General features: G+C 57.2%; 1 protein-coding gene across 12 annotated transcripts; it reads left to right on the top strand.

The window, feature by feature from the left end:
• The first annotated feature begins 401 nt into the window (after window positions 1-401).
• On the top strand, window positions 402-25,739 carry CCDC136 (coiled-coil domain containing 136). Of its 12 annotated transcripts, XM_045288762.1 has the most exons (18): window positions 461-563; window positions 2,242-2,490; window positions 2,573-2,647; window positions 8,155-8,484; window positions 11,238-11,349; window positions 12,446-12,614; window positions 12,845-12,985; window positions 13,236-13,394; window positions 13,646-13,816; window positions 14,182-14,367; window positions 15,731-15,925; window positions 16,338-16,565; window positions 17,841-18,299; window positions 18,574-18,795; window positions 19,707-19,970; window positions 20,578-20,838; window positions 22,485-22,591; window positions 25,404-25,488. In XM_045288762.1, exons 1-17 carry the CDS (start codon window positions 548-550, stop codon window positions 22,584-22,586), a joined length of 3,339 nt encoding a protein of 1,112 aa, XP_045144697.1. In that variant the 5' UTR covers window positions 461-547; the 3' UTR covers window positions 22,587-22,591; window positions 25,404-25,488. The 12 variants fall into 12 exon arrangements, with proteins under 12 accessions (XP_045144698.1, XP_030741082.1, XP_045144697.1 ...); XM_045288763.1 differs by lacking the exon at window positions 22,485-22,591 and having other exon boundaries at window positions 402-563; window positions 25,404-25,739; XM_045288764.1 differs by lacking the exons at window positions 17,841-18,299; window positions 18,574-18,795; window positions 22,485-22,591 and having other exon boundaries at window positions 25,404-25,739.

The following is a 25,739-nucleotide window of genomic DNA, read 5'->3' as shown; positions in this document are numbered from 1 at the left end:
CCCTGCGCCTTGTAGGGCGCCCCCCCGCCGGGCCTGCCTCCGTCTTCCCCACCCCAACCGCACCCTCCCAAGAGCCCCATCTGCCTGCCGTGGGAGCCTGCATCCCCTGCGCACCTGCCCCGGCCCGGAGGCTCCTGGACCTGGGAGTGGGGAGGTGCGGGGAGAGCGAGGTCCGGAAGGAGAATGGAGGGCTGACCACGGTCCAGCCCTTTCTCCAGCTTCCCTCACCTGCTGCCCCTTCCCCAGCCGCCCCACCCTCTCATCCCAGGCTACCCCTTCCCTGCCGGCTAAATAGACACGCCTTTCTTTTATCAGTGCGGGCCCAGGCGCCCGGAACTTGGGCGCTGATGGTGGCAGATAAAGTCAGGGGCTTCCTCTGGGGCTAAAAATTTCTGGGCCCAGCCCAGCCCCCAGCGGCCGGGGCAACCCCCACCCACTCCTTCCCCCACTCACAGGGGCCACGGTGACCACGCTGGGCTCCTACGAGTCCTCTGAGGGATGCGAGAGGAAGAAAGGCCAGCGTTGGGGTTCCCTGGAACGGCGGGGGATGCAAGCTATGGAGGGTGAGTCTCCCCAAATGCACTTGCCATCTGTCTTCCTTCCTCTGACCCCTCATGCCACCCCACCCCCCAGCTGGGCCTCAGGACACAGACCTCCCCTCTGTTCATTACTGCCCCTCCTCCCTGGTCTGAGCCCACCCTTCCCTGGGGAGGTGGGGGGGGGCACCCCTTGGGGCTCCAGGCAGGTCCCATGGGACCAGGTTATGTGCCCCCGGGGAGCTACCAGACAGACAGAGAGGCCTTGTGGCAGGGGACTGCTCTCACTGACCCAGACCCCAAAGGACTCTTCTAAAGGGCAGGGCTGGGGGCCTGTGCACTGCCAGTCTAGTGTACTTCATGGTGCCCGTGGCTTGGGTCCTCTCTAGGATCTTACTGCCTACAAGGGCGGCCTGAGCTGGGCCACTTAAGGCCAGCCTCCTCTCACGGGTCCCTACCACAACCGTGTGACTTGGCAGCGGCTGCCAGCCCATTCCCCTCTGGAAGGCTGCTGGTCTGTTTTCAGGCCTTCCTGCGAAGTGTCCCCGACCCCTCTGCAGACTCGGTGTGGACAGCACTACTCCTCTCATGAGGACAGATGGGACGAGGGGCCCCAGATGCACCTGGAGCTTTGGATATTGGCAGATCTAAGGCCAGAGAGTCCGGATTTAAAATAAAGCACAAGCAGGGGCCATGCAGAGAAGAGTTTGCTATTTAGGGAAGCTGCATTGCAGTAAGGAGGGATGCTCACCAGCCGGAGGCTGGGGCAGGCACACCCCATTTCTGAACACAGGAAAGTGGCCAGATTTTCTGTTGCATTCAAGTCTGACCTAAGATTTTCCCTGAACACCACCATGTGGCCAGCAGGCCGGGCCCCGGGAACACTCAGGCAGGGAAGAGCGACCTCATGACACGGAGCAGGGAGTGGAAGAAGGACCTGGTTGGACACTTCAAAAGGCTGTTTGTTAATATGCCTCCGCAAGGGCTGCAGTGTGCATCCAGAAAAGCATTTAGAACCATCGCGTTCGACATTCTCTATTTACCTATTGACACGCAATCCTTTCTTAATGTGAATACACACACGCCCCATTCTTTTTTAGCTTAAGCTCCATTCTTCCACTACTGACTTTTCCAGCCCACCCAACATACAACAAATCACTGCCAACTACAGGTCAGGGTAGAACGGGCCCTGTGAGTTTCCAACACTGGCTCTCTGTGGGAGTAGAAAGCCCTGTCTTTCTCTTGTGGAGCAGCTGGTGGTTTCAAACTGCTAACTCGCAGTGGGCGCTCGACACACAGCCCACTAGGCCAACATGTCTCCTTTCTTACCACGGAGTGGCTAGTTTTTACCCACCCACCCCCAAACTAAACCCTGGCCCATTTGGCCTGAAGTCTGATGTCTGATGGCTGGCCACTTCGCTTGACCTCTTGGCCTGATCCCCAGAGGCCAGGTCTAGAAGAAGCAGGCATCCTCGTGCCAGCTTCCCATGGATGACAGTATTAGGGGGCCACTGAGTGCAGTATTGGGCAGAGGGCTGTCTCCACACTTGACACTCATACCTGACTTGTCACCAGTGCAGGTCCTGCCAGGAGCTTCTCAGGGGACACCAGGTGGCACTATTAGACCATCTTTGCCCTTGGCAGTGCCTTGTCGGGCCAGGAAGAACCCGGCCCTGACCCCCTGTGGGGTGGATGTCTCTCCTAGGGGAGGTGTTACTCCCAGCTCTCTATGAGGAGGAGGAGGAGGAGGGGGAAGAAGAGGTAGAAGAGGAGGAAGAATCTGTGCAGAAGGGTGGCAGCACGGGCTCCCTGTCCCTCGGCAAGCACCGGGGCCTGAGCCTCACCGAGACGGAGCTGGACGAGCTGAGGGCGCAGGTGCTGCAGCTGGTGGCAGAACTGGAGGAGACTCGGGAACTGGCAGGGCAGCATGAGGATGACTCCCTGGAGCTGCAAGGTGAGAGCCGGTGACTCCTGGGGCCTGGGCCTGAGGGCTCTGCCCCGGACTCCCAGGCCTGACTGGGCTCCCTCCCCTACAGGGCTCCTGGAGGATGAGCGGCTGGCCAGCGCCCAGCAGGCCGAGCTGTTCACCAAGCAGATCCAGCAGCTGCAAGGTAACTCCGGGCCGGCCCGGGACCCTGCACACAGGAGTGAGGCACCCAGATGCTAACCGCAGGCTCAACGCATCCGAGCCATCCCCAGTTCCTCAACAAGAAGCCTGGTGCTCTGCCTCCAGACACCCTAGAGGACAGTTCTATTTGGTCGAAGGGGGTGGGTCACGTAGAACAACAACAGGGCTGGAGGGAAAGTGAGCAGCTGAGTACTTGTTTCTAAGGATTTGACTGACTACGGCTGAAAGAAACAACCCAATTCAGTACTCCAGTCTTGTCTCTTCCTTTCCATTTTTGTCTCCTCTCCTCTTTCCCTACTTCCCTTATCTTCTTGGCATCTCTAGCTGATTCTTCCATCCTTTCCTCCCCCTTCTTGCCCTTTCATCTCACCGCCTCTCTTCTTTCTTTCCCCGGCCTCCTCTTCCCTCCACTTGAGTGCCCAGAGAACCATGCCAGCGGTGGGAGATCAAGGTTCGATTCCAGGCCAGTTCTCTTCTCCTGTCCCACCAAAGGCACCATGGAAAAGGGCAGTGAGCCAGTGCTAAGTGACTAAAGGGGCATCTGTGTTTGTTTAAGGGGAACAGGGCCTGGGGGCCCTGAGCCTGTGGCCCAGAATTCTTTCCTTCTGACACCCACGGCCCTTTGTCTCTGGGAAGCAGCAAGATAGGCGTTCTGCATTCAACCACATCACCAAATCCAGGGGCAGCTTTGATGAGTTCTGTGGGCTTCCGGAAGGTTTGGGGGAGCTGTCCTAGAAAACAGCTGGGCCTCTCCAGAGAGAAATGAGATCAAGCCCAAAGTGAAGTATAAATGGGAAAAGAAAGGCAGGCCAGGAAGGAGGCCTGGGGAGGCGACGGGAAGGGGGAGGATGTGAGCACAGGTGGTATGACAATCTGCCTTTGTGGGGACTCAAAGAGAAGGAGGGAGGGAAGAGAGAGAGACGGCACTGGCCTCAGGTCCCCTAGATTCCTGGGCTCAGCTCTGCCGATAATAAGCTTGATGATCTTGGAAAAGCCACTTGTATTTTTCTGAGACTCAGTTTCTCACCTGGGGCTTCCAGATGGGTTACATTCATTTGTTTATCGGCCCTTTAGTGAATGGCTGTATGCTTGAGGGGACCCTGGTGGTGTAGTGGGTTATGAGTTGGACTGCTAACCTCAATGTCTGCAGTTCAAACCGACTAGCCACAGGGGCAGTTCAACCCTGTCCTATAAGGTCACTCGGAGTCAGAATTGGCTCCAAGGCAGTGAGTTTTTTTTAGATGTGCTTGGAAGACCAGCCATGGACAGGACAGATCAGATCCCCACGGGAATGAAGAGTGTGTTTACCGGGAAGAGGCAGAAAATAAATGGATAAACAACGATACCAGCTCAGGTGACAATAAATGTTATGAAAATAATCTGATACAATCTGGATAGAGTGAGATGGGGCTTTTCTGGGCTGCTAAGGGAGTCATTAGGAATAGCTATCTAATTGTTGAGGGGCCCTGATGACATAGTGGTTACACGCTGGGCTGTTCATCGCAAGGTTAGCAGTTCGGAACCACCAGTCACTCCTCGGGAGAAAGACGGAGTTTTCTACGCCCATAAAGAGTTCCTGTCTCAGAAACTCACAGGGGCAGTTCTGCCCCATCCTATAAGGATCGCTATGGATTGGCATTGGCTCAATGGCAGTGAGTTATCTAATTGAGTTGGAAGATCAGAGACCAAGTCAACATGGCAGGAAGGCAGCTCACTCTGTCTGAACCCAAGAGAGGGGAGGAAGCAGGGCTGGAGATACAATTTTGGTTGTCAGAGTAGAGATGGATTAGGATTGAGGGGAGATGGCGGGGAGAGGTGGAGGAAGTGGGGAGAAAGGACTCTGGCTCTGGGACACCCCGGCACACTGAGGTCCAGTACAGAAGAAGAAACGGAATAGACAGGCGTGGGGATGAAGCCCCTGAAGTCAGGAGCAGAGAGTGCTTCCAGGAGAGAGAAGCTGGGAAGGAGGAAGGTGTGGCCCCGGGAGAGCCTTGTCTTTTTAAAGTGAGCAAGACTAGCTAGCTCTTGTGTGCACCTCTAGACCAGAAAAGGCAAGATCCTTGGCTGGGACAAAGGGCATTTCTTCAAGTAGAGGGGGAGTCAGAGTGTACGCGGAGGTGCATCACCTGAGAAAAGTCCGTGGACGGCTCCTACTCAGTGGGGTGGCTTCTAGGATGAGAGCCCCCCCACCACCACCTGGTCCGCCCCAGGGGGGGGGGCTGGTGAAGGAGGCGCTCTGGCTGTCCGCGCGCACGCGCTTTGCCCGTTTCCGCCGGGAGGGGGCGCGCGCGCATCCAGAGGCAGCGGGTGTTGCTAGGCGGTTCCGGCCGCCCACAGCCCCTCGGGGGGCCGGGACCGGCCGGTCGGCGGGAGGCCCCCCAGGAAGACAGCTTGTGGGGGGCCGAAGAGATGGAGGCTATAACCAGTGAGTGAGGATCTCGACTTATAAGGCCGGCAAGCCGACGCGCGCGCCCTCGCCCCCGCCCCGACGGCCCCAGCCCCACTGTCAACCGGCGGCCCAGCTTGGTCGGCCATGCCAACCCCCAGCCAGAGCCCGCCCCCTCCGGCTTTCGGATAGGCACCGCCCTCGGTCCCCCAAACCCCGCCCCCGTTCCCAATGAAGTGCCTGCCCAGGCTGAGTGGACACCCTCCCACCAGACTTGCCCCTTCCTCCTTTCCCCAATCAAAACCCCAAAATCAAATCACTGCCATAAAGAGTAGAAAACCCAGTCTTTCCCCTCCCACGGAGCTGCGGCTGGTTTCAAACTGCTGACCTTGCATTTGCAGCCCAACACATAACCACATAACAACTACACCACCCTGGCTAGGCCTCTGAGCACTCCCCAGACAAGGCCAATTTCTAGGAACCAGACTTCAGAGAACCTGAGAACGATTTGAATCTAAGATCAAGTGAGTGTCAGGGAAGTGGATGCTGGCCCGCTCCCCACAGAAAGGCCACCCTAGGTTCTGTGACCTTTATCTTAATAGTAGTTGACTCATTTTGACTAAGTTCCAAGAGCGTGATCAGCTCTGTCTTGGTCACAGCGTGGTGCCCGACAGTGGGGAGAAAGCCGGCTGTTGGTGACCCTGTAAGGCAGAGCAGAACTGCTCCTTGGGGTGGGAAAGTCAGTGAGAGCTGCTAGCTTCATCTTTCTCCCAATTGACTGGTGGGTTTGAATTGCATATTTTGCAGTTAGCTTAACCCTCTGTGTCCCAGGGCTCCTTGGGGTCGAGTGAGGATTGGAACTAGGAAGTCTGAGAATCCAAGTGGAGTGACAAGCTCAGACGTGACACTGAGCGGATGATCAATAAGTACCGCTGTCTGAACCAGAGAGTGGAGGCAGCTAGGAATATTCTGGAACAGAAAGGATGGGCAACAGATGTGCCTGGAAGTTCGCGTGTGAGCTAAAGAGAGAAGGACAAGAGATCTTCCCTGAAGCCCCGTGTCCACGCAGCACTTGCATGTCCGCAATCTGTCCACAATTGGCTTCTCAAGTCTGTGCTCTATTCTAGCTTTAAGAAAACCAAACATTGAATTCTATCCACAAGTCAGTTCCAACTCACAGGGGCCCTGCGTACAGCAGAACAAAGCACCGCTGGTCCCACTCAATCTGCACACAATTGTTGTGTTGGAGCTCCTTGTGGCAGCCACTGCCTCAAGCCATCTCTTGACTGTCTGCTTCTTTTTCACGGCCCCTCCACTTTATCAAGCGTGATAGCCTTTTTTAGGGACTGTTCCCTCCTGATCACATGTCCACAGTTTGTGAGACAAGGTCTCACCATCTTCGCTTCTAAGCAGCATCCTGGACATACTTCTTCCAAGACAGATTGCAGTCTGTGGTACTTTTGATATTCTCCACCAGCACCACAGTTCAAAGGTATCGATTCTTCTGTGGTCTTCCGAATTCATTCTCCAACTTTCACACGCATATGAAGCCAAGGAAAATGGTCTGGCCTGGACCAGGCACACCTTAGCTTTCAAAGTGACACCTCTGCTCTTCAGTACTTTAATGCGATCTTGTGCAGCAAACTTTACATTATTGGATTTCTTTGTTGTTGTTGTTGTTAAGAAGCATCTTAGTTTTTATTAATGTTGAGTTATGAAAAACAAGCATCCATACCAGTGTACCACTTCTTAAGGACGATCTTGTTCCAACGGGTGCCAGTTTGGGCTGCAATCAGCGTCATAAGACCCCCGATGGTGTCATCCATGTTGCATTTGACGCGGACCTTCTTCCCCAAACGGTTGTTGCAAGCCACCTCGATCATCCTGGCTGGAGCTTGAATCTCCTCCAAATTACCACCCCCACAACCTTCCTGGTTCTGTTGGATCTCTTAACTGCTGCTTCCATGAGCATTGACTGTGGAGCTAAGCAAAATGAAATCTTTGACAACTTCCGTCTTTTCTCTGTTTGTCGTGATGTTGTCCGCTGGTCCAGCTGGAGGATTTGGGTTTTCTTTACACTGCATTATGCTCCACGTGAAGTTGCAGTTCTTCGTCAGCAAGGACTTCAAGTCCTCCTTGCTTTCAGCAGCGAGGCTGCGTCATCTGCTTGTCGCAGATAGTTAATAAGCCTTCCTCCTGTGCCTGAGACATGCATACCGACAGCAAATGTTTGCTGAGCTGCATTATGCCTGAGCTCAGTTGCCTTTACTGTACTTTCTCTGTTCCTCGGATCCCAGATGGGCACCTGGGCTCAGTGGCCCCGAGCAGATCCACAAATTTGGAGACTTCTACGCTCTGACATAGTCCCTCCATAACTTAGAAAATAATCATGACTTATAACATGTTGTTAGCATGTGGTGAAAAGTCAAACACAGGTATATGCGATGTAGAAGTTAAAGCCCAGGATACTTCTCAGAAGCAGCCACTGGTCATGGTTTGGGGCATGGATCACTTGAGACTGCTCTGTCTCCTTGTATCTTTCAGTCGATACATACACTAGATCTAATATTTTTAAAATGAGACTATATATTTTTCCAGCTTGTTTCTTTCTAGTTAGACAGCCATGGACATCTTGTCATATCTTCTCGATAGATCTGCCACTTAAAAAACGAAACAAAAGGCCTTTTGTAAAGTTAGGGGAAGGTTTTCAGAGAACATCAGTGCTCTGGACAGCACATCACACTCAGTAATTCATATACTATCGGAGTCAGCTCCTCCATTGCAACCCTCTCAACGCCATCCCACTTCCTGCCAGAGCTTCCGGTTTCCATCCCTCCTCCTTTCTGTCCCTCCTTGTATGTTTCTGGAATCTGCGAGTTTATTGCAAAGATTCAGGACATCACCAGCGAATTACTGTAAAATTAGGTTTGGCATTTTAACTGTCCGACAAGCCCCTAGCTTATACTTTTTGTTGGCAGTACTTCGAGTAGTTTCTACTCCCGCTGGGGTTCCCTTCACTTCCCGAGGAGGCTGCTCCTCCCTGGGGCTGGAAGCAGGGGGTTGGGTTGCGATGCAGCCTTCTGACCTGGACCTCCCTTCTCCAGGTGAGCTGCGGTCCCTCCGCGAGGAGATCGCCCTGCTCGAGCGGGAGAAGGATACTGAGCTGAAGGACATCGAGCAGGAGCTGCGTTTGGCCCACACGGAGATCCGCACTCTGCGGCAAGCGGCGGAGGACTCTGCCACGGAGCATGAGAGCGACCTGGCCTCCCTGCAGGAGGACCTGCTGCGGATGCAGGTGGAGCTGGACGACATGGAGCGCATGCGCGGGGAGTACGAGGTGGAGATCGCGTCACTGCGCGCCGAAATGGACATGAAGGGCTCCTCCCCGGACACTTCCCAAAGCCTCACGGCCTCTGAGCTCTGCGACCTGCAAGGTAGGAGGCCTGCCCTGCGCCAGCTCCACCTGCCCTTCGCTGACGGTGGTTTGTTCGGCCCTTGGATAGAATCTTCTAGAAGGCAAAAACCAACCCAAACAAAAAAACACCCAGGTTGAACGTAAGTCTGTGAAGGGGCCCACTCACCCAGATGCCACTTGGTGGCTGCAGGTGGAACAGCCTGGGAACCCAGGCTTCCTCAGCAGGCTGTTTCTTTGACTGCGTGAGCGTCCTTTCCGGGTAAGTTTCCAGTTCCCAGAAGAGGGACCAGAGGGGCCTTTCACCTCAGGAACCTGCTTGCAGCTCTGGCACATGGCCCTTTTCCCAGACTGCTGGATGGTGGGCCTCCAGCCCTGTGCCCCACTTCTTAGGCTCCCTTCGTTCTCGCCGAAGTAGACGCATCGGGGAGCATCAAATGCGAGCACAGGCCAGCTGGAGAGGGAGCGTGTTATTTTGAGTAACGCATGGGCACTCAAAGGGTTGGCTCTGTTCAGACGGAGAGGCTCCGGCTAGTTGCTAGGACTCATGATGTTGGAGAGCTTGCCTTTATTCTGACGCTAGATTGATGATCTGGGGATAATGGAGGCCTATTTAGGCTAGGCCAAGCCGAGGCTGTGGATGAAGTCATCCAAGCAGCGCACATTTTCCCAGCTGCCTGGAGCCTGTGGACTGGTGGGGCTAGGAGAGGCAGCCTAGCACAGTGGGAAGGCCTCAGCCAAGTTCAAGACCCAGCTCAGTGCCCGCTCCACTAATTAGCAGGATGAACATCTACTGGTTGGCAGCGTGCTGAGCCTCAGTTTCTGAGGCTGTAGGCTAGTCTTTACCTGTCAAGTGATTTCTTGCATGAAAGGCCACTGCTGGTGGGATTCGGGAACAGGACAAGGACATTTGGGAAGATGGTGTGAAATCCAGATGAAGACAAGAGTGGATCTGGGTGGATCATGAAGTACCAGTGTCAGAGTCCTTGGGTGGGCCACATGCACCCAGGCACATAGAATGTCAAACATCAAGACTAGGATGGGAACTCTCCCAGAAACCAAAAACTCTTCTAAAATAAAACATCTATATTTTAAAACCTTAGAGGGGCAACAGAGAGTATTGGAGAGATGCCTATAGGAGATCAAAATGATAAACCTGACCCGAATGGTTAACCTTGGCCTTGATACATGTTGGGCCTGATCTGGTTGTCAGCATTTTCTCTGTGTGTTTTTATATTGGATTGTATATCTGATGTATTGTGTATTTTGTTATATGTTGAATTTTTGTTACATGTTTTTCTGGTTCTCAATGTATGAAACCCAGGATTGATGAACCTACAGAGACAGCAAATAGAATAAGGGTTCCGGGGGCGGGGCGGGGTGGGGTGTACAGTAGGGGAGGGTGGAGGAGTAAAGGGGAGCTGATAGCAAGGAATTCAAAAAGAAAGAGATGCTCTGAAACTGCGTGTGGCAGCAATTGTGCAATACCGAACACTGCCTGATGTGCTTGAACTATGGAATCATATGGTATCTGTATTAACTCCCAACAAAATGGTTTTGAAAAAAAAGAAATAAAAGAACGTAGAGGGCTGTTTAGGAGACCTGGTGGCGCAGTGGGGGGAGCATTGGGCTGCTAACTGGAAGGCAGGCTGTCCCTCTTGTCACCCGGCTCGGCAGGAGACACATGAGGCAGTCCACGGGGGACCTCTAACTGCTCTGTTCTGTCTGTCAGGTCCCTGCCAGTTGGAGCCAACTCCATGGCATCCAGTCGTGGGTAGGGGTAGGGGTAGGATGGGGTTGAATGCAATGTCTACCATGTCAAAAGCACTCGCACAGTAGCTGAACGTGAGGCGGAAGCGGCCACGTTGCTTGCTTAGCACATGGTTGGTTTCCATGATTCGTTTCCTTCCCCTCTCTCATGGCAATCTCAGCATCCCGAGGACTATAGAGGACACAGTCGAGGTACCCTTCAGGGTGTTGAGCCTTGTGGCAGGTACGGTAGGTTCTAAGTAAAGGGTCCAAATTAAAGCAAGTCCTCACACACTACTATCGAGTCAAGTCTGACTCAGTGATCCTGTAGGACAGGATAGAACTGCCCCTGTGGGTTTCCAATATGGGAGTAAAAAGCCTCCTCTTTCTCCACCCACCCCCTACCCAGAGGGGCTGGTGGTTTTGAACTGCTGACCTTGCAGATTGCAGCCCAGTGTGTAACCACTCTACCACCAGGGCTCCTAAAGCAAGTGGCTGTCCCTGAGATACCGATAGCATTGTCAGTATCAGTGTTAGAATGAGGACGAGATGTGGGTCTGGTGGCAGTGGGTTTTTCGGTTAGCAGATGAAAGACCATTGGAAAGAATCCCTGGGCCCATCCAGGCCAGTGTATTCGGCCTGGTGACAAAGGACTCCCCGAGTGCCTGGGTCCTCTCTGAGCAGCTAGGCCTGGCAGTGTGGCATCTGGCAGTTTCCAGCTCTCAGGTTTTTGCAATGAGGGCATAAGACGTCAGAAACAGCTCAGTAAGCCTTTCACCACAACCAACCAAGCCCTTAATTGAAACCCTCCAAAGCGGCAATTTCAAGTCCCAGCCTTGGTTTGGGCTCTGAAGATGAGCACACGGTAAAGCCATGTGGGAGAGGGTGAAGAGAATGTCCCTCACAGGGTGAGAGGTTCTGGGCCCTGCCTCCTCTCCCCCTGCACATGCTCCCTCCGCACTGCCTCTGCCCTCTATTTCTCGGCGGGGAAGTTGGGGCTCACCTCTCTCTGCTTGTCCTCTGCAGAAGAAATGGAGCAGCTGCGGGAGCGCTGCCGGTACCTGAACGAGGAGTACCAGGCCCTGAAGGAGAGCAACAGCAGCCTGACAGAACAGCTTGCCAACCTGGAAAGTGAGCGGTAAGCCAGGAGGAGGCCGGCAGGGCCCTCGGGTGCTCAGCCTTGGACAGAAGCCCGCAGAGCCTGCATCCCTCTGCTCTTGGGGAGCCGAACCTCGCATGGGGCTCTCAGGAGACAGAGGCCTAGAAGCAGTATGGACGGGGACAACCCATTGTCTTAGGGTCAGAGTGGAGTAAGTCCAAAAAGCTTTTAGGCATTGAGTTCTGGTTTGCTCTGCCAGTCGATGCCAGCTCATCGAGACCCAATAGGACAGGGTAGAACTGCCCCTGGGAGTTCCCGAGACTGCAACTCTTCCCAGGAGTAGAGACCCTCCCTTTTCTCCCACGGAGTGGCTGGTGGTTTCAAACTGTGGCCGCTGTGGTTAGCAACCCAACACATAACCACCACGCCAAACTCACAGCCATGGAGCTACGTCCTTGCCAATTCATTGCGACCCTTAGACAAGGTAGAGCTGCCCCTGTGGGTTTCCAAGACTGTAACTCCGCAGGACTGCTCCTGAGGAGCAGCTGCTGGTTTTGAACTGCTGCCCGTGCAGTTAGAAGCCCGACACATAACCACTGCACCACTACAGCTGCGTGGAGTGTTATTAAAGGAGCCCTGGTGGTACAGTAGTTAAGCACTCAGCCATGAACCGAAACGTCAGTCATTTGCATGGAAGAAAGATGACTACCTGCTTCCATGAAGAGTACAGCCTTGGAAATCCCCCAGGCGGCCCATCTCTTCTGACCTGTCGGGCCACTCTGAGGCAGGACCAACCCGTCGGCAGTGAGCTTTTGGTTCAGAGATATGAGAAGCAAGTCCTTCATTGTGGGTGCAGAGCTGAGCAGTCTCCCAGAAGCGTGCCTCCGAGCTGGGGGTGGCTGGCCCCGGTCCCCCCGCCCCCGCAGGCCCAGCAGGGCTGGCTCCCAGGGTCTCCCAGCGCCAGCCAGAAGTGCTGAGGGCCTTTCCTGCCACCTCTTAGACACCTTTCTTTGAGGCGGGAATCCTGAGCCCTCGGGCCCTACTTTTGCCTGAAGTGAAGGCCTTGGACCCAGCGAGGGCCTGAGGACGCCCGGCAGGGACGCCTCGCAATCCGCCCTGGACCTGTGTGTTACAGGACACGGCGGGCCACCGAGAGGTGGCTGGAGTCCCAGACGCTCAAGTCGATGGCGTCGGTGGAGTCGCAGACGTTAGAAATGGACTTCCTTGAGCCTGATTCCGAGACCCAGCTTCTGCGACAGCGGCTGCTGGGCGCCGAGGAGCAGATGGTGGGCATGAAGAGCAAGGTAGGCCCGGGCCACGCCCACGGAGGGCAGGTAGGCGCCCCCCCCTGCACCACCCGCTGCTCATTAGCTGGGACGCCTCCTTGGCTGGGGCCCAGGGCAGACATGGGAGCGCGCCGGATGGATGGCCAGCTGGGGACGGTCCCCTGGAGGGGGTGCCCGCTAGCCTGAGGCCTGCCCCCACCCCCACCCCAACCCTCCCCACCCCCATCAGCCTGGCTGTCTCCTCGCAGTGCAAGGAGCTTTGCTGTGAGCTGCAGGAGATGCAGCACCAGCGCCGGGCCAGCGAGGAGGAGCATCGGCGGCTGCAGAAGGAGCTCAAGTGCGCGCAGACTGAGGTGCTGCGATTCCAGACATGCCACAGCATCACCCAGGTAAACACGGACGGACAGATCGACAGGCAGACGGACAGGGGAAGGCAGCGGTCCGCCATGCCCCCCCCCCCACCCTACCCCCTGGGTGCTGCGGAAGGGGCCCGGCAGCTGATTCTCCCCTTGGACCCCAGGGACCGACATGAGGACAGTCGAGCAGCGTGTTTGAGAAGAGGGCCAGCGAGCAAGGCAGGCAGCCCGGGGGAGCCTGCGGCTGCCAGGGTAACCACTTTGCCTCAACCTCCCTCCGCAGAACGAGGAGCTGAAGACCAAGCTCTGTGCCCTGCAGGAGAGGTACGATGCCAGCCAAGAAGAGCACCAGGAGCTCCTGAAGGTGCAGCTTCAACTGCAGACGGAGCTGCGGCAGCTCCGAGTTGCGAAACCCATGGTCATAGAAAGCCCAGCCGACAAGGTAACAGGCAAGCAGAGGTGAGCGGGCAGGTGAGGGGCCCAGAGCACCCTCCTGAGGCTCCAGGAAAGGGGGACTCCGAGTAGGGGGGGTGCAGTAGCCCCAGTCCTCACCTAGGCAGACCCTCAGGTCGAGAAGCATCCACATTAGGGCAGAAGAGGAGCCGCTGCTGCCGCTGGTGCAGGGCAGGGCTGGCCAGCTGGAGAGAAGGCTGAGGGAGGCAGGAGGCACTGCCCAGAGCCCCCTCCCCGCAGGAGTTGCTGTGCCGGCTCCAGAGGCTCCAGCACCAGTACCAGAGCCTCACGAATGAGAAAGAGAGGCTGCTGGAAGTGCAGCGGCAGCTGCGGGACGACCTGGGGGCCCTCGAGGCCGAGCTGCAACGCCTCCGGGACATGGAGGCCTCCTTCCAAGAGAGCAACGAGAAGGTAAAAGGAGCTTGAGGCGAGGCAGAGTCTCCCGCCAAGGGCCCGGAGTGGGGACGAGTTGTGCGCTGGTGAGGCGGATGCAGGAGACACTCACAGCCGGACAGGATTCTGTCCAGAAAGGCGGTCGGTCTCGGCTTCCTTTGATTTTAAATCAGAGAACCAGCCTCTAGACGGATAGTCCTTTCCCTCCCCCGCCTCCCAGGCCACCTAGGTGGGAGCCTGTCAAGGAGGCTCCCTGGGGGGACTCCCCTGCCTCCACGGGGAGGAAGTCGGGGCTGAGAAGTCCAGGGTCAGATCCCTTGGTCCTTCGCCGGCTGGGAGGACAGGGAGTCCTGGGTGATGGCAGGCCTGCCTCCCGGCCCCAGAACAGAGAGATGCGCGCCCAGCTCCAGGAAATGAAGCATCTGTACCAGACCAGCAAGAAGGAGCAGGGGCAGCAGAAGCACATGTACGACCAGCTGGAGCAGGACTTCTTGAAGTGCCAGCGGGAGCTGCAGCAACTCAAGAGCACCCAGGGCCTTACGGAGGACAAGGGGAAATGTCCCATGAAGGTAATCGTCACCGGAGGGGTGAGGGCTCCCCAGGAGCACGTGGTCAAAGAGGCCAAGTCACATCGGCTTCCGCCACAACTGAGTGAGCACGGCTGGAGCAGAGGCTGAGCCGTGGGCGGCTCACCTGAGGGAGGTGAACCCTTGGCCTTGGCCTGGGCTTCGAACGTCACAACATCCAGACCACAGTCTGAACACCCACCCGAAGGCTTTACCCGCGATCTCCCTGTATGTAGCATTCCTACACTGACGGTAGAACTATGTTGGCATCTGGGAACCCTGGCAGTGCATACACATTGGTCAGCACTTCAAAACCAGCAGTGGCTCTGTGGGAGAAAGATGAGGCTTTCTACTCCCGTCAAGAGTAGAAGTCTCTTTAAAGTCTCAGAAACCCATGGGGACAGTTGGACCCTGTCCTGCACAGTTGCTGTGAGTCAGCATCGACTCAATGGCCAGAAAGTGAAATGGGTACACACACCACACATACCACACGTGGTCCTGATGGAAGCCAGGAGGGCCAGTCTCCTGAGGCATGCCTAGAGATGGAGCCTGTGACTTCAGGGTAGTCAGTTCTCTCGACCAGAGCACAACTCTGAGCTCACTTCCTGCCCGTCATCACTCGAGGTAGTGACAAGCAAGTCCTGGCTCCTAATCTGTCTTGGGTCAAATGCAAGCCATTGGGAGCTACCTTGCGCTGGGCATGCAGCGCACCCAGTGGCGGATAGGAAACAGAGACGTCGGGGAGCATATGGGAGAACAGGCACATGAGCTCCACGCATTCCGACAGAAGCACGCAGTGGCCGCGCCTTCAGAAGTCACGGGATGGAGAAGTGGGCCATCTCAGCAGTCCACGGGCTCCTCTTCCCCACCCCGACCACTCAGATCCAGGGCCCCGGGGCTGCTTTTCTAGTTGTCCTTGAGGGCGCTTTGGTGCTAGATGGAGGTGGCTGGATTCTTGGGGCTACTTCGTCACTTCTAGAGACTGAAGAGCTGATTATGACAACAGTGGGGCCGTCAGAGTGAAAGTCAGGGCGCTGGTCGGGCCCAGAGGCCGGTGGGGGCTGAGGAGTAGCCACCACGACCATGCCCAGCTGGTCCCCAGAAAAAGGAGGGGGCCAGGGAGAATGCCCCACTCACCTGGCCTCCAAAGGGAGTAGTAGGAGAAATACCAAAGACAGAGCGCCAGCTGGGGTTCCGCACCCCACCCTGGCATCTGGGCCTGACCTGGCGGGACGGGTGGGCACCCAGAGACCCCAGTGACTGGCAGGAGGCCACATGGGTGCAGAAGCGCACGGCCAGCCACACAGCACCACGCAGCACCAGGGAGCATCCTTCCCAGTCACAAACACACACCCCCTGCCCGCAGTGTGAGGAGCAGCTGTGCAAACTGAGGGCGGTGCAGGAGAAGTACAAGGCCAACCAGAAGGAGCTGGGGCAGCTGCAGGTGGAGCAGTGCGAGCTCCTGGAGGACCAGCGGCGGCTGCAGGAGGAGCAGGGCCAGCTGCAGGAAGAGCTGCACCAGCTCACCTTCCCCCTCCCCAAGTCGGGGCTTGTCCAGAAGGTAACCCGCGGTCCAAGGCTGTTCCCACCTGCCATTGCCTGGGCACTCCTGCCCGGCCTCCCTCCCCTGGCTCCCCAAACCACAGCGCAGAGTGACAGCCCCTCAGGGTGGCTCTCCGGAGGGCTTGTGAGCTGAACACACGTTTCTCGCTCTGGTCTCCCTCGGGAAGGAAGTGTCTTGGCAAGCGCTTTGTAAATTCTAAATGACAGTGCGACCTGGCATCACAAGTGATTGCCACTCCATTAGCAGGCCTCTCTTGAAAGACTGCCCATCCCCAGATTGCCGTGCTAGACTCTGAAGAAGGGACAGACGGGCCCCAAAGGGAGGCAGGAGGCCCCCCGGCCAGAACAGAGGCCTGCCCCCCGTCGGTCCCCACCGCACTCCCTCTCCTGGGCTCTGCTCTCCCTCACAGAGTCAGGAGCTGCTTCAGAAGCTGCAGGACCTCTGTGAGCTGCAGCTGCTCTGCCAAGGCATGCAGGGAGACCAGAAGACCCTGCTTCAGAATCAAAGGGCCCTGCTGGAGGAACAAACGAAGCTGCACAAAGAGCTGGGGCTCCACAGGGAGCTGTGCTTCCAGGAGGTGTTGGAGAAGCCCAAGAACTGCAGGTGGTCCAAGTCCTCAAAGTACGATCCCCACAAGGTAACCACAGTGCGAGCCCAGGAGGCCGTCCTCCTGAGGTCAACTGCAAGGCAGGGAAAGGGGTGCTCCCTCTCTGAACGGGTCAGAGTTCAGGATAAGGCCAAAGCCCTTGCCCGTCACAAGCCAAGATCACCACGGGTTCCTCTGAAGCACCCAAGGACCTTCCCCGTGAGGCCCACCCAACAAAAGCGCTCTGAGCCCTTAGACAGGAGCCGGGAGGGCCCAGAAGCCCTTAGTCTCTGGGCCATTGGACTCAGTCCCTCCAACAGATCATGATCAAGACGTCTCGGTCAGGGTCTGTCTGGGTGGACCCTTTTCTCCTGAGTAAGCAGAACCGGTCAGGTTTGGGCCTCTTACCTGCGGCACCTCAGAAGCCAGTCAGTCCTCTCGGAGAAAGGAACCCCAGCATGTGGGGTTCTTAGCACTGGCTGCACGATCTATGGAACCGCGGTGGCAGTGAGAGATCGGGGGTGTGGTGGGCAGGTTAGACAGAGAACTGGAGGCTCTCCAACACCAGCAAGGGGTCGGGCCTGTGGGGTCACATGGGCAGAGGTATCCTGGCAAGTCCTCTGGAGTTAAAGGCTAACCTGATCTACGGCTCAGTGTGGCCCCAGAAAAGCAGGTAGAGAGTCAGCTGAGGCAGAAACTGGTCATTCCACTATTTACCGGGGTGGACAGGAGGTCCCCAAACTGTGTGACCTCCAGGGCCGTCCGATATCCAGGCTAAAGGTCTGCATAGCACAGAGGCCAGGAACCAGGTAGAAAATGTATCCTCAACTGCCGTCAGATCTCACACTGGCCATCAGCAACTGAAAAGCCAGGGCCGGAGGACCCAGCGGCCAGCGTGGAGCTAGGGTACAGGAGAGGGGGTTCAGACCTGGGATCCACATCTTCCTCCCCAGAGGAAGGAAGGCTTTGTACGCCCACATCCCAGGAGATGGGAGTATGCGCTAAAAGTCAGGATCATGGCTATACCTGACTGAGAAGAGGGCAGGGCAGAGATCAGGGTGTCCCTGAGGCCACTCAGTGTAGATCCAGGAGAAAGGGGGTGGGCCAGAGTGCAGAAACAGGAGCCAGCAGCCCTCGGGAGATTGTCCACACCTGGCACCTGCAGGTACCCGCAGGCTGAAACTGGAGTGTAGGTGTGCGGCTCTCCACTGGAGGAGGGGGCTCTGACGTCAGCACCCCCCTGGGGGGCGTGCGGGGATGCAGCAGCAGAACAGGCTGAGCTTAACGCCCATGTCTCCCGCCCTTCCCACCCCCGCTGCTGGGCAGTCCAAGGAGCTGAGTGAGAAGCTGCAGGGTCTGCAGGCACTGTACGAGGCTGGGGAGGCCCAGCAGGAGCTGCTGCAGCAGGAGCAGGGCCGCCTCCTGGAGGAGCGCCAGCGGCTGCAGGCCGACCTGCAGCTCTGCCTGGAAGAAATGCACCTGCTTCAAAGCCAGTCCCCGGCCATCAGGATGAGCCTTGAGTCCTACAAAAAGAGCTACGAAAGCCTGCCTGCCCCTGAGAACCTCGTCGAGACTGCTGAGAGCTTTAACAAGAGTTACACGAGTGAGCAGGAGAGCAGCAAAGGGAGCTTCGCCAAGAGCTACCAGAGCAGCAGCCATGGTAGCGAGCTCTCCAACAAGAAGAGCTACGCCAGCAGCAGCAGCAGCAGCAGCAGCAGCGCCACCTATCAAAAGAGTTATACCAGCAGCCTTGACCATGACACTGCTGAGCCTGAAGATCTAGAGGTAATGACAGCCAGGTGGCCAGAGGTCAGGGCGGCCAGATCACCCAAGGGAGGCCCCAAGGAGGAGGTAGGGAACGGGTACAGCAGTTGACCCCGATGGCTGGCTATAAGCCACTTTCCCAAGCCCCTCTGACCAACCCAGAAGGGGAGCTCCTGTCTGGATGGAGGCCTACCTAAGACTTGGGACTTTTTGCCAACACTGTGGCGGTGTTCCTTCTGGGAAGAAATAAAGAGTCTCCCCACCCCATGCCCCATCCCCGCCCCGCCCTCCACAGCACTTTGAGGAGATGGTTGCCCAAGTGTTGACCAAGCTGCAAGCGGTACAGGCCATGTACCAGGTCAGCCAGGAGGACCACAGCCTGCTGCAGAAGGAGCTGATGGCGCTGCTGCAGAAGCAGAAGGCGCTGAAGGAGGAGCTAGATGCCCGCGAGAGGGAATTTGTGGAGTGCATGGAAGGCTCCGTGAAGCCCGCTGCCCCCCCAAACGACAAGAACGAGGTAACCGCTCGCTCGCTCGCCCGAGGCAGGCTGCCCTCTAGGAATCTCGAGAGCCAGAGGAGGGCGCAGCCGCTCAGAGGAGAAAGCGGGCAGGAGGTCCTGGCTACAAGGTCGTTGGAGGGTCCCTCGCTGGCCCAGGGAGGGGCTGACCATGGAGGTGTGATCCCCAGAGGCCACCCGCTGAGCCGTGGAACCCCAGCCACAGAGACTGACTGGGCACGAGGGTCCTCCCTTGGAATCACTTGCTGCTTCCATCCGTGGGGGCTGCTGGAACGATCCCAGGGGGGCTGCGAAAGCAGATGCCTGCACTTGATCCTGGATGGTGGGCCACGGTGTAAAGCCTTTTCGTTGACAGGGTGGGACACGGAGTGATTTTTTTATTTTCTGAAAAGGGGGTGGTAGCCCAAATAAGTTTGGGCACCGAGGGTGTAGACTGGTCCACGTCGGGGCCTGCTGAGGACATCCCGATATGCTGCCGTCTGCGAAGACAGGCAGGACCAGGGTAGGGAGCCAGGGTCCCAGCAACTCTGCCTCGAGCTCGGGTAACCTCCCGTAGGCCCAGGAGCATCCAACAGTCCCTTAGCTGGCCCGTCTTCCCATAGCTGTGGATGTGGTCAAGGAAGCGCCCCGTAACAAAGGACGGCGGAAGGCAGCCCTGCGGGGGACATTGCGCATGAGGCCCCCGGAAAAGTGTAGTCACTGCTGGTTAGGTTAGAAATCACTGGGGCCTCACAGTAGGGAGCAGCAACCTGGATGTCTGTTTCCCAGACTTCTGGTCCGAATGTTCCTGGCCTCCGTGCCTGGGGCAGGCTTGAGCTGGGAGCCATCCCAGGCAGTGACACCCCCTGCCTCAAACCGCCACCACCACTGGGGCAGCCTGGCTGCTGGTAACCAGCCCCCACCATCTACAGATCAAAGAACTGCAGACCAAGCTGCGGGACCTGCAGCTGCAGTACCAAGCCAGCATGGATGAGCAGGGGCGGCTGTTGGCTGTGCAGGAGCAGCTGGAGGGGCAACTTCAGTGCTGCCAAGAAGAGCTTCGCCAGCTCAAGGAGAAGAAGCGCTCCTCCTCCTCGGACCTCCAAAGCAAGAACTGCAATCAGAACACCAACAAGAGTGGCAGCGGGGAGAAGAGTAAGCCGCCGAGTCCGGAGCTGTGTGAGGACAGCCACAGCGTGAGTATGGCCTGGGTGGCCAGCTCAGCAGCAAGGTGGAGGAGGGCCTGGGAGATGCCTCTCCCTCTCTTAGTGGAGGGAGTGCTCCCAGGTGAGGTGGCATGCCTGGAGCATCTGAAGGGGTTCACTTGAGCAGATAAGGGGTGCTCCCCTTTCCTGTGAAGCCACAGGAAGGGATACAGACTGGAGGGACTGTCCCCAGTGCCACAGCCCCAGCTTCAACCACTGGTTCCACCCCTGACTCTCCTTTGCCGGGGCTTCTGTTCTCCCTGGGTTGTGAGCCCCGTAGAGCCAAATCTAGGAAGAGTGGGGGACGCGTTCCAAGTAGCCGTGGACTGGGTAAGATGGGTGTTGCCATGCAAAGACTGGAAGTAACCATTGAGGTATGAACCAAGAATCTTGATCTCTGCTCGCTATTGGCTACCCCTTAATCACCAAATCGATGTGTTGGTCCAGAGATCCTAGGGTGACTGCTCAGACAAGGGTGGCTCAGAGTCCCAGGGCACCATGCTCCACCCTGGCACTGTGGCAGGTGGGGAACGAATGAGAGGGTAGGGCCATGCCTAGCTAGCAGCATCCCCACCTCCCCTGCATCCCCCACCTGCAGAGTCTGGAGGTGGTATTATACTACAAGGCCAGCCAGAATGAAGTAGAAGAGCTACCACAAGAGCAGGAAAGGAACAAGGAAGAGGAGGAAGAGAAAAAGGAAAGGGCCTGGGATAAACTCTGTGAGACAACAGATGACGAAGCGGGATCGATAGAGGATCCAGAGGAGAGGGAAGAGCTCACTGACCCGGAGAACAAAGAGGACAATGCTTGCCCCGAAGCCTCGGGGGAAAACCCCCTCAGCATGTCCGAGAACAGAAAGGTAACTGACGTCAAAGGCTGGGTCAGGTGGGAAATGGCTGTGGGGCTCAGGTGCTCCAGGTGCCGTGCCAGAGAGCAAACACCCTCGGAGAGAGAGAGGGCAGGTGTGAGTCCTGATGCGTGCACTCGGGGTGGGGGGCTGGGGGTAGTGGGAATGGCTGGAGATGGGGCCCAAGAACATGCTCTCTCAGGCAAGCCTAGGTCAGTTTGCTGTGGAACCTTCTGGCAAAGCCGCTTGGCCAACGCAGGCCATTGGAATCCTCTCTCCCTCCTCTTCCATGGTATCCCTGGCGGCCTTACTCCCGTCAGGGCATCTGCTCATCCCTTCCTTAGACTTGCACTAAGGACATGGGTAGTGTGGGGCTTTCGGGGCACACTTGTCGCCCAGGGCAAGCCACTCAGCCAGCTCTACTTCCATGCCCTATTAGATTTAAACCTTCTGGTCATCAGTGTCATTGTTAGGAGTATAGGGGAGGGAGGTAAATCTCTTCGCAGGCTCGACAGGAGGCCAGCCTTGGGGTGGTCAAGGGAGAGATTCAGAATAATTCACAGTCTACGCAGTCCCTTGTCGTTGGATCTGTGCCAGTGTGGCATGGGGGTGATATCCTGGGAGAGGTGTCAGGATGGCAGGGGTGGTTTACCGATCGTGAAGAGGTGCTTTCAGTATGTTAACAACTGGCCCATCTGTACGGGTACGTGCCAGCTCCGTCCCCACCCTGGTTGAAGTCACTGGGGTCCCCGATTCTGTGATGGGCTTGACTACTTGTGGGGTCACTTTCCAGGTAACATTTTAAAGCGTGTTTGTCTGCCCTCTAAACCAAGTCCCGGGTGGTAGGTTGACAGTCAGCCCTCTGTTAACCCCATGGCAAGCAACCCATCCTCAGCAAGCAGCATCAACCCCGCCGCCCTCCAGCCCAGCCCACCACGGTATTTCTTTGAACTCCAGGGGTCTACCCCAAGGCTGACTGAGTGCCGCCTTGAGTTATCTCTCAGGAAGAGCTACCAGGGGCCCAGCCCCGCCTCTTCTGCCATGACGTGTACATGACATTAGCAGCTCAGCTCCCATTCCCGCTCTGGAGAGCGTGCACCAGCCCCTCTCCCTGGTTGGCTTTGACTGGCTTTCCCAACGACGGGAGGCTCTTAGCCGACTGCAGCACCCGATCCCGAAGTGCTCAGAGGAGGGGAGGGAAGCAGATCAGAACATGGGGCTTACCAAAGGGAGCGGCCCGGTGGCTTGGCCCAAGACCAGCTCCCGAGTGAGCCAGGACACGTACACGCCGTGCCCTTCCGCCGCTGCCACCCCACCTCTTCTCTGGAGCTCCACCCGTCCAGAGTCACCCACCTGCATGAAGGGTCTGGTGTGCATGCCCCCAAGCGCTTGGCAAGAGGCAAGAAACTGGGCTCCACTGCACTGCCTGACCCATCCATGGTGCATCTTTGATGGGTGCCCGTGGGAAGAACCAGGGCCCCGTGTAGGGCCCTCGCAGAAGGACCGCTGCTCAAGCTGACCTGCTTTTTAACCTCTCGCTTCCTCTCTCTCTCTCTCCCGTGTCTGATCACCCTCATTCTCTGTTGGATCCATGTGTCCACGTCTTGCTTCACCGCCACCTCTCACCCCCACCCGGCCACCCGTTCCATGCATTGCAGCCATCTCCTGCCCCCGAGCCCCCCATCTTCTCCCTGCCTCTCATAGGCCTGGTGGTCATATCGGCTTTGCTCTGGTGCTGGTGGGCGGAGACGGCGTCTTAACACAGGTACTGGCGCTGCTTCCTCTCTTCCTGAAGGACAGAGGGGGGTGGCCGGTTGGCCTGGCCTCTCCCCGGTCCCTTTCCTCTCTGCTCCTTGCTTCTTGCTTTTGTCACTGCGCATCAGGTTGGGTTATCGCCCTGGGCTTTCCCTCGGGCACCCACGAAACCCATAGAATCCCTGCACATGCCTTTGTAGTGCCCGGGGAGCCAGATGCTTCCAGAGACAAGGTTTGAGCCTCTGCCTGCCCAGAGCAGGGAAAGATAGGCTGAGCCTAGCATGGCTACCGCGCTGAAAGCCGCCTGACTTCTCCTAATGTGCTGGCCGTTGTCTGCGAGGCTGGTCTGGCCTGGGCTCTCTCTGGCCCAGAGTCAAGCTCTCCCTACCCCATGAAGGCTGCACACGCACTCTCTCAGTGGGTGTGGGGAAGAGAGGGCCGGAGAACTACAACCCTCCTCAGGGTCATCGGTCTGAGGGCAGCCTCAACCCGCCCTTCAACCCCCGATGAAAACGAGCCTGAAGCCCCTGCCCTGCTCTGCCCCTTCTACCGAAACCTTCTCAGCTTCAGGGCTTTGGAGAAATCAGCACGAGAAGAGAAACGTTTGCGGGACTCTGTTTGTCCGTGCTGGAGGCCAGCTCCCTCTGAGGTTGGCTTCTCCCCAGCCAGAGATGGAAGCATTCTGATACCCTCCTGGCAGCCTCCCACTTGACCTCTGTCCATGTCACATGCTCTGCCCACAGGAGCCCGAATTCAGGACACAGCATGTGGCTGATGGTCTCAGGTAGAAGCCCAGAATTCCCCCTGCCTTCTAGAAAGACAAACTCTTCCTTCTTGGCCTGTTGGGGCTCCTTTCTCGTGCTCTTCTTCCCCACCCCCACCCCCACCCCACGGGAGTGAGGTGCCAGCATCTGCTGGCGCAAGAGAAACGGGCTTCTCAGCACTTCCTTTTTCCTCTCATCTCTGATTCCCCATTCCCCTTGTTCTCCCTTCCCAGCCTTTCTCCCGTCTCTCCCGTGGACCCTCTGCACGCTTTTATCGACAGAGGTCACACCCTGTACCTGCTCTCCTCCCTCTGTGAGCTCCCAGACAGCTACCCCGCTGTGGGGTTAGGGCCCCAAAACATCGGGCCGGACGGAACCTCTTGCTAACTCGAGCTCAGCCAGGCTCCATCGGAGAGCTGCCCACAGTTGATTGTCTTGACCCAAAGGTGGAAATATGCCCGTTCATCCCTCTTGACGTTCATCCTATCACCTACTGTCCATTCTCCTAACCTGTGACGTTGCCTCCTTCTGTCTCGGCCTGGAGACTGAGCCTGCTGTTTCCCTGCCCGTATCAAGTCGCCCTCAGGGGTGGCCAAGCCCACCTTCCAACCTTCAGCCAAGTGACAGGTGAGGACTGAGCCTCTGCAGGGTCAGGGCAGGCCTTCTAGACTCTCCTCACCCCCACTGTGGGCCATCGAACCACAGGTCGTCCAGCAAGCGGCACAACTCTTCTGCCCGTGCTCTCTCAGAGTGAGCACACCGTGGGAGAGCTGGTCCCGCGCCTTGACTAAGCCCCACAGCCTCATCGTCTTGCTCCACCAGCTCAGGAACCCAGCCGACAAGCCAAGTCCTGCAGGACTTACCCCTGGGGACACCCAGCTCAGCTCGTCACCCAGCCAGTCTAGAACTTTCCCTCTGCCCAGTGCGAAGCGCAGCCAGTGACCTTTAGGGATTTTCAGCTCTCTCTTCCTGTGAGGTTACCAGACGGGCATTTCTTTCCGTGCGCACGAGGGCAGAAACATCGGAGCACAGCGATGTCATGCCTAGCTCTCTGCAGTTACGTATTTTTCTCACACCGCGGGCTTATCTGCACGCCTCTCCATTTCCTCACCTCTGTTCTCAGCACCGCGGGCCACAGGCCTCAGGGTTGCCGTTGCTCTGAATAGCTGCCTCAACGGCCCTCTCTTTACGTCAGTCATCCTGGGAACAAAGGCCTTCTTGGCTCTGATGAGATCCACTCCCTCCTGAACCCATCTGTCTGCTCTCTCCAGCTGGTGTCCGATGGCTTCCGAGCCAATGGTTGTCTTTGCAGGAATCCGATTCCATCCTAACAAGAACTCGTGTCCCTGAGGGCGGGCGCTTGTTCTTGTCCAAGATTTCATGTTCCCCACAGGATGCTCCTTTGGGTGCTTTCTGATGGCATCATCCACGGTCCCAGGAACTGACAGGAGTCACTGGTGGTCACCCGCCCCATGGAGTCAGTGGACACACCTGGCGACAAAGGGTGTTTTCATGACCCTGTCCTGTCCCCTATCGACCTGGACTCCCAGGCGTACTTCCTTCACTTCTCCTATGCCTTATCTGCCCCACCCCACCCCCTCCCCCATCCTTACTGGTTCCAGGGTCCTTTCTCCTCCATAAAGCCAGAGCTGCTACTCTCCCAAGAGCCTGACTCCACAGGACAGCCAGCCCCTTTCTCATGGTGGCCACTTGGAGGGTCTCTGAGGTTTGGCTCCCGAGCCTGCCTCCTCCACGTGTAGGAACTGGCATTCCTATTATCCCATCAGGAGATACTGAGACATGCACTGAGGCAATCACAGGAAATGATAGCTAGCTAGCTAGATAGATAAAACTATTTCTATCTATATATAGATAGCGTTTCAGCTACCTTGGGTGCAGGGCTAAGAGGCCTCATCACCTCCAACGGTTAGGCGGGAGGGAAGAAGGGGTGGTCCACAGTGATCCTGAGGGGTCTCCACAGCCCTGGTCGGGAGGTGCTGTCCGGCTTTGGGAAGCTGCCGGGGGCTGGGCACTCACAGTTCTCCTTCTGTCCCACAGAACATATTTGGGATGTGGAAGCCCGTGGTGTTCTTGGCCATCGCGGCTGTGGCTCTGTACTTCTTACCCAGCATGCGGCAGCAGGAGACGGAGTTCTGCCTCCTGGACTGATGGCAGACCTGGGCCCGCCGAGGGGCAGATCCCCAGCGCCCCTACCCGCCTCAGCTCCGTGCAGGACACTGTGCCTGAGTCCCAGCCCACCCGTCTGCCCCACTCGCCCCAGCTCCTTAGCCGTGGTCACCCCGGCTGGAAAGGCTCGTGGCAGGCTCCTGGTTCCCATCTTCTTCCTGCCCCGCCTAGCAACCTCGTAATTAAATGTCAACCTAATTACACAGA

Source organism: Echinops telfairi, unplaced genomic scaffold (genome assembly GCF_000313985.2).
Source record: "Echinops telfairi isolate 266 unplaced genomic scaffold, ASM31398v2 ScPeMD7_23;HRSCAF=83, whole genome shotgun sequence".
In the NCBI taxonomy this organism is placed as follows: domain Eukaryota; kingdom Metazoa; phylum Chordata; class Mammalia; order Afrosoricida; family Tenrecidae; genus Echinops; species Echinops telfairi.
Note: the sequence above shows the minus strand (reverse complement) of the source record. Positions and strands in the feature narration are given on the sequence as shown.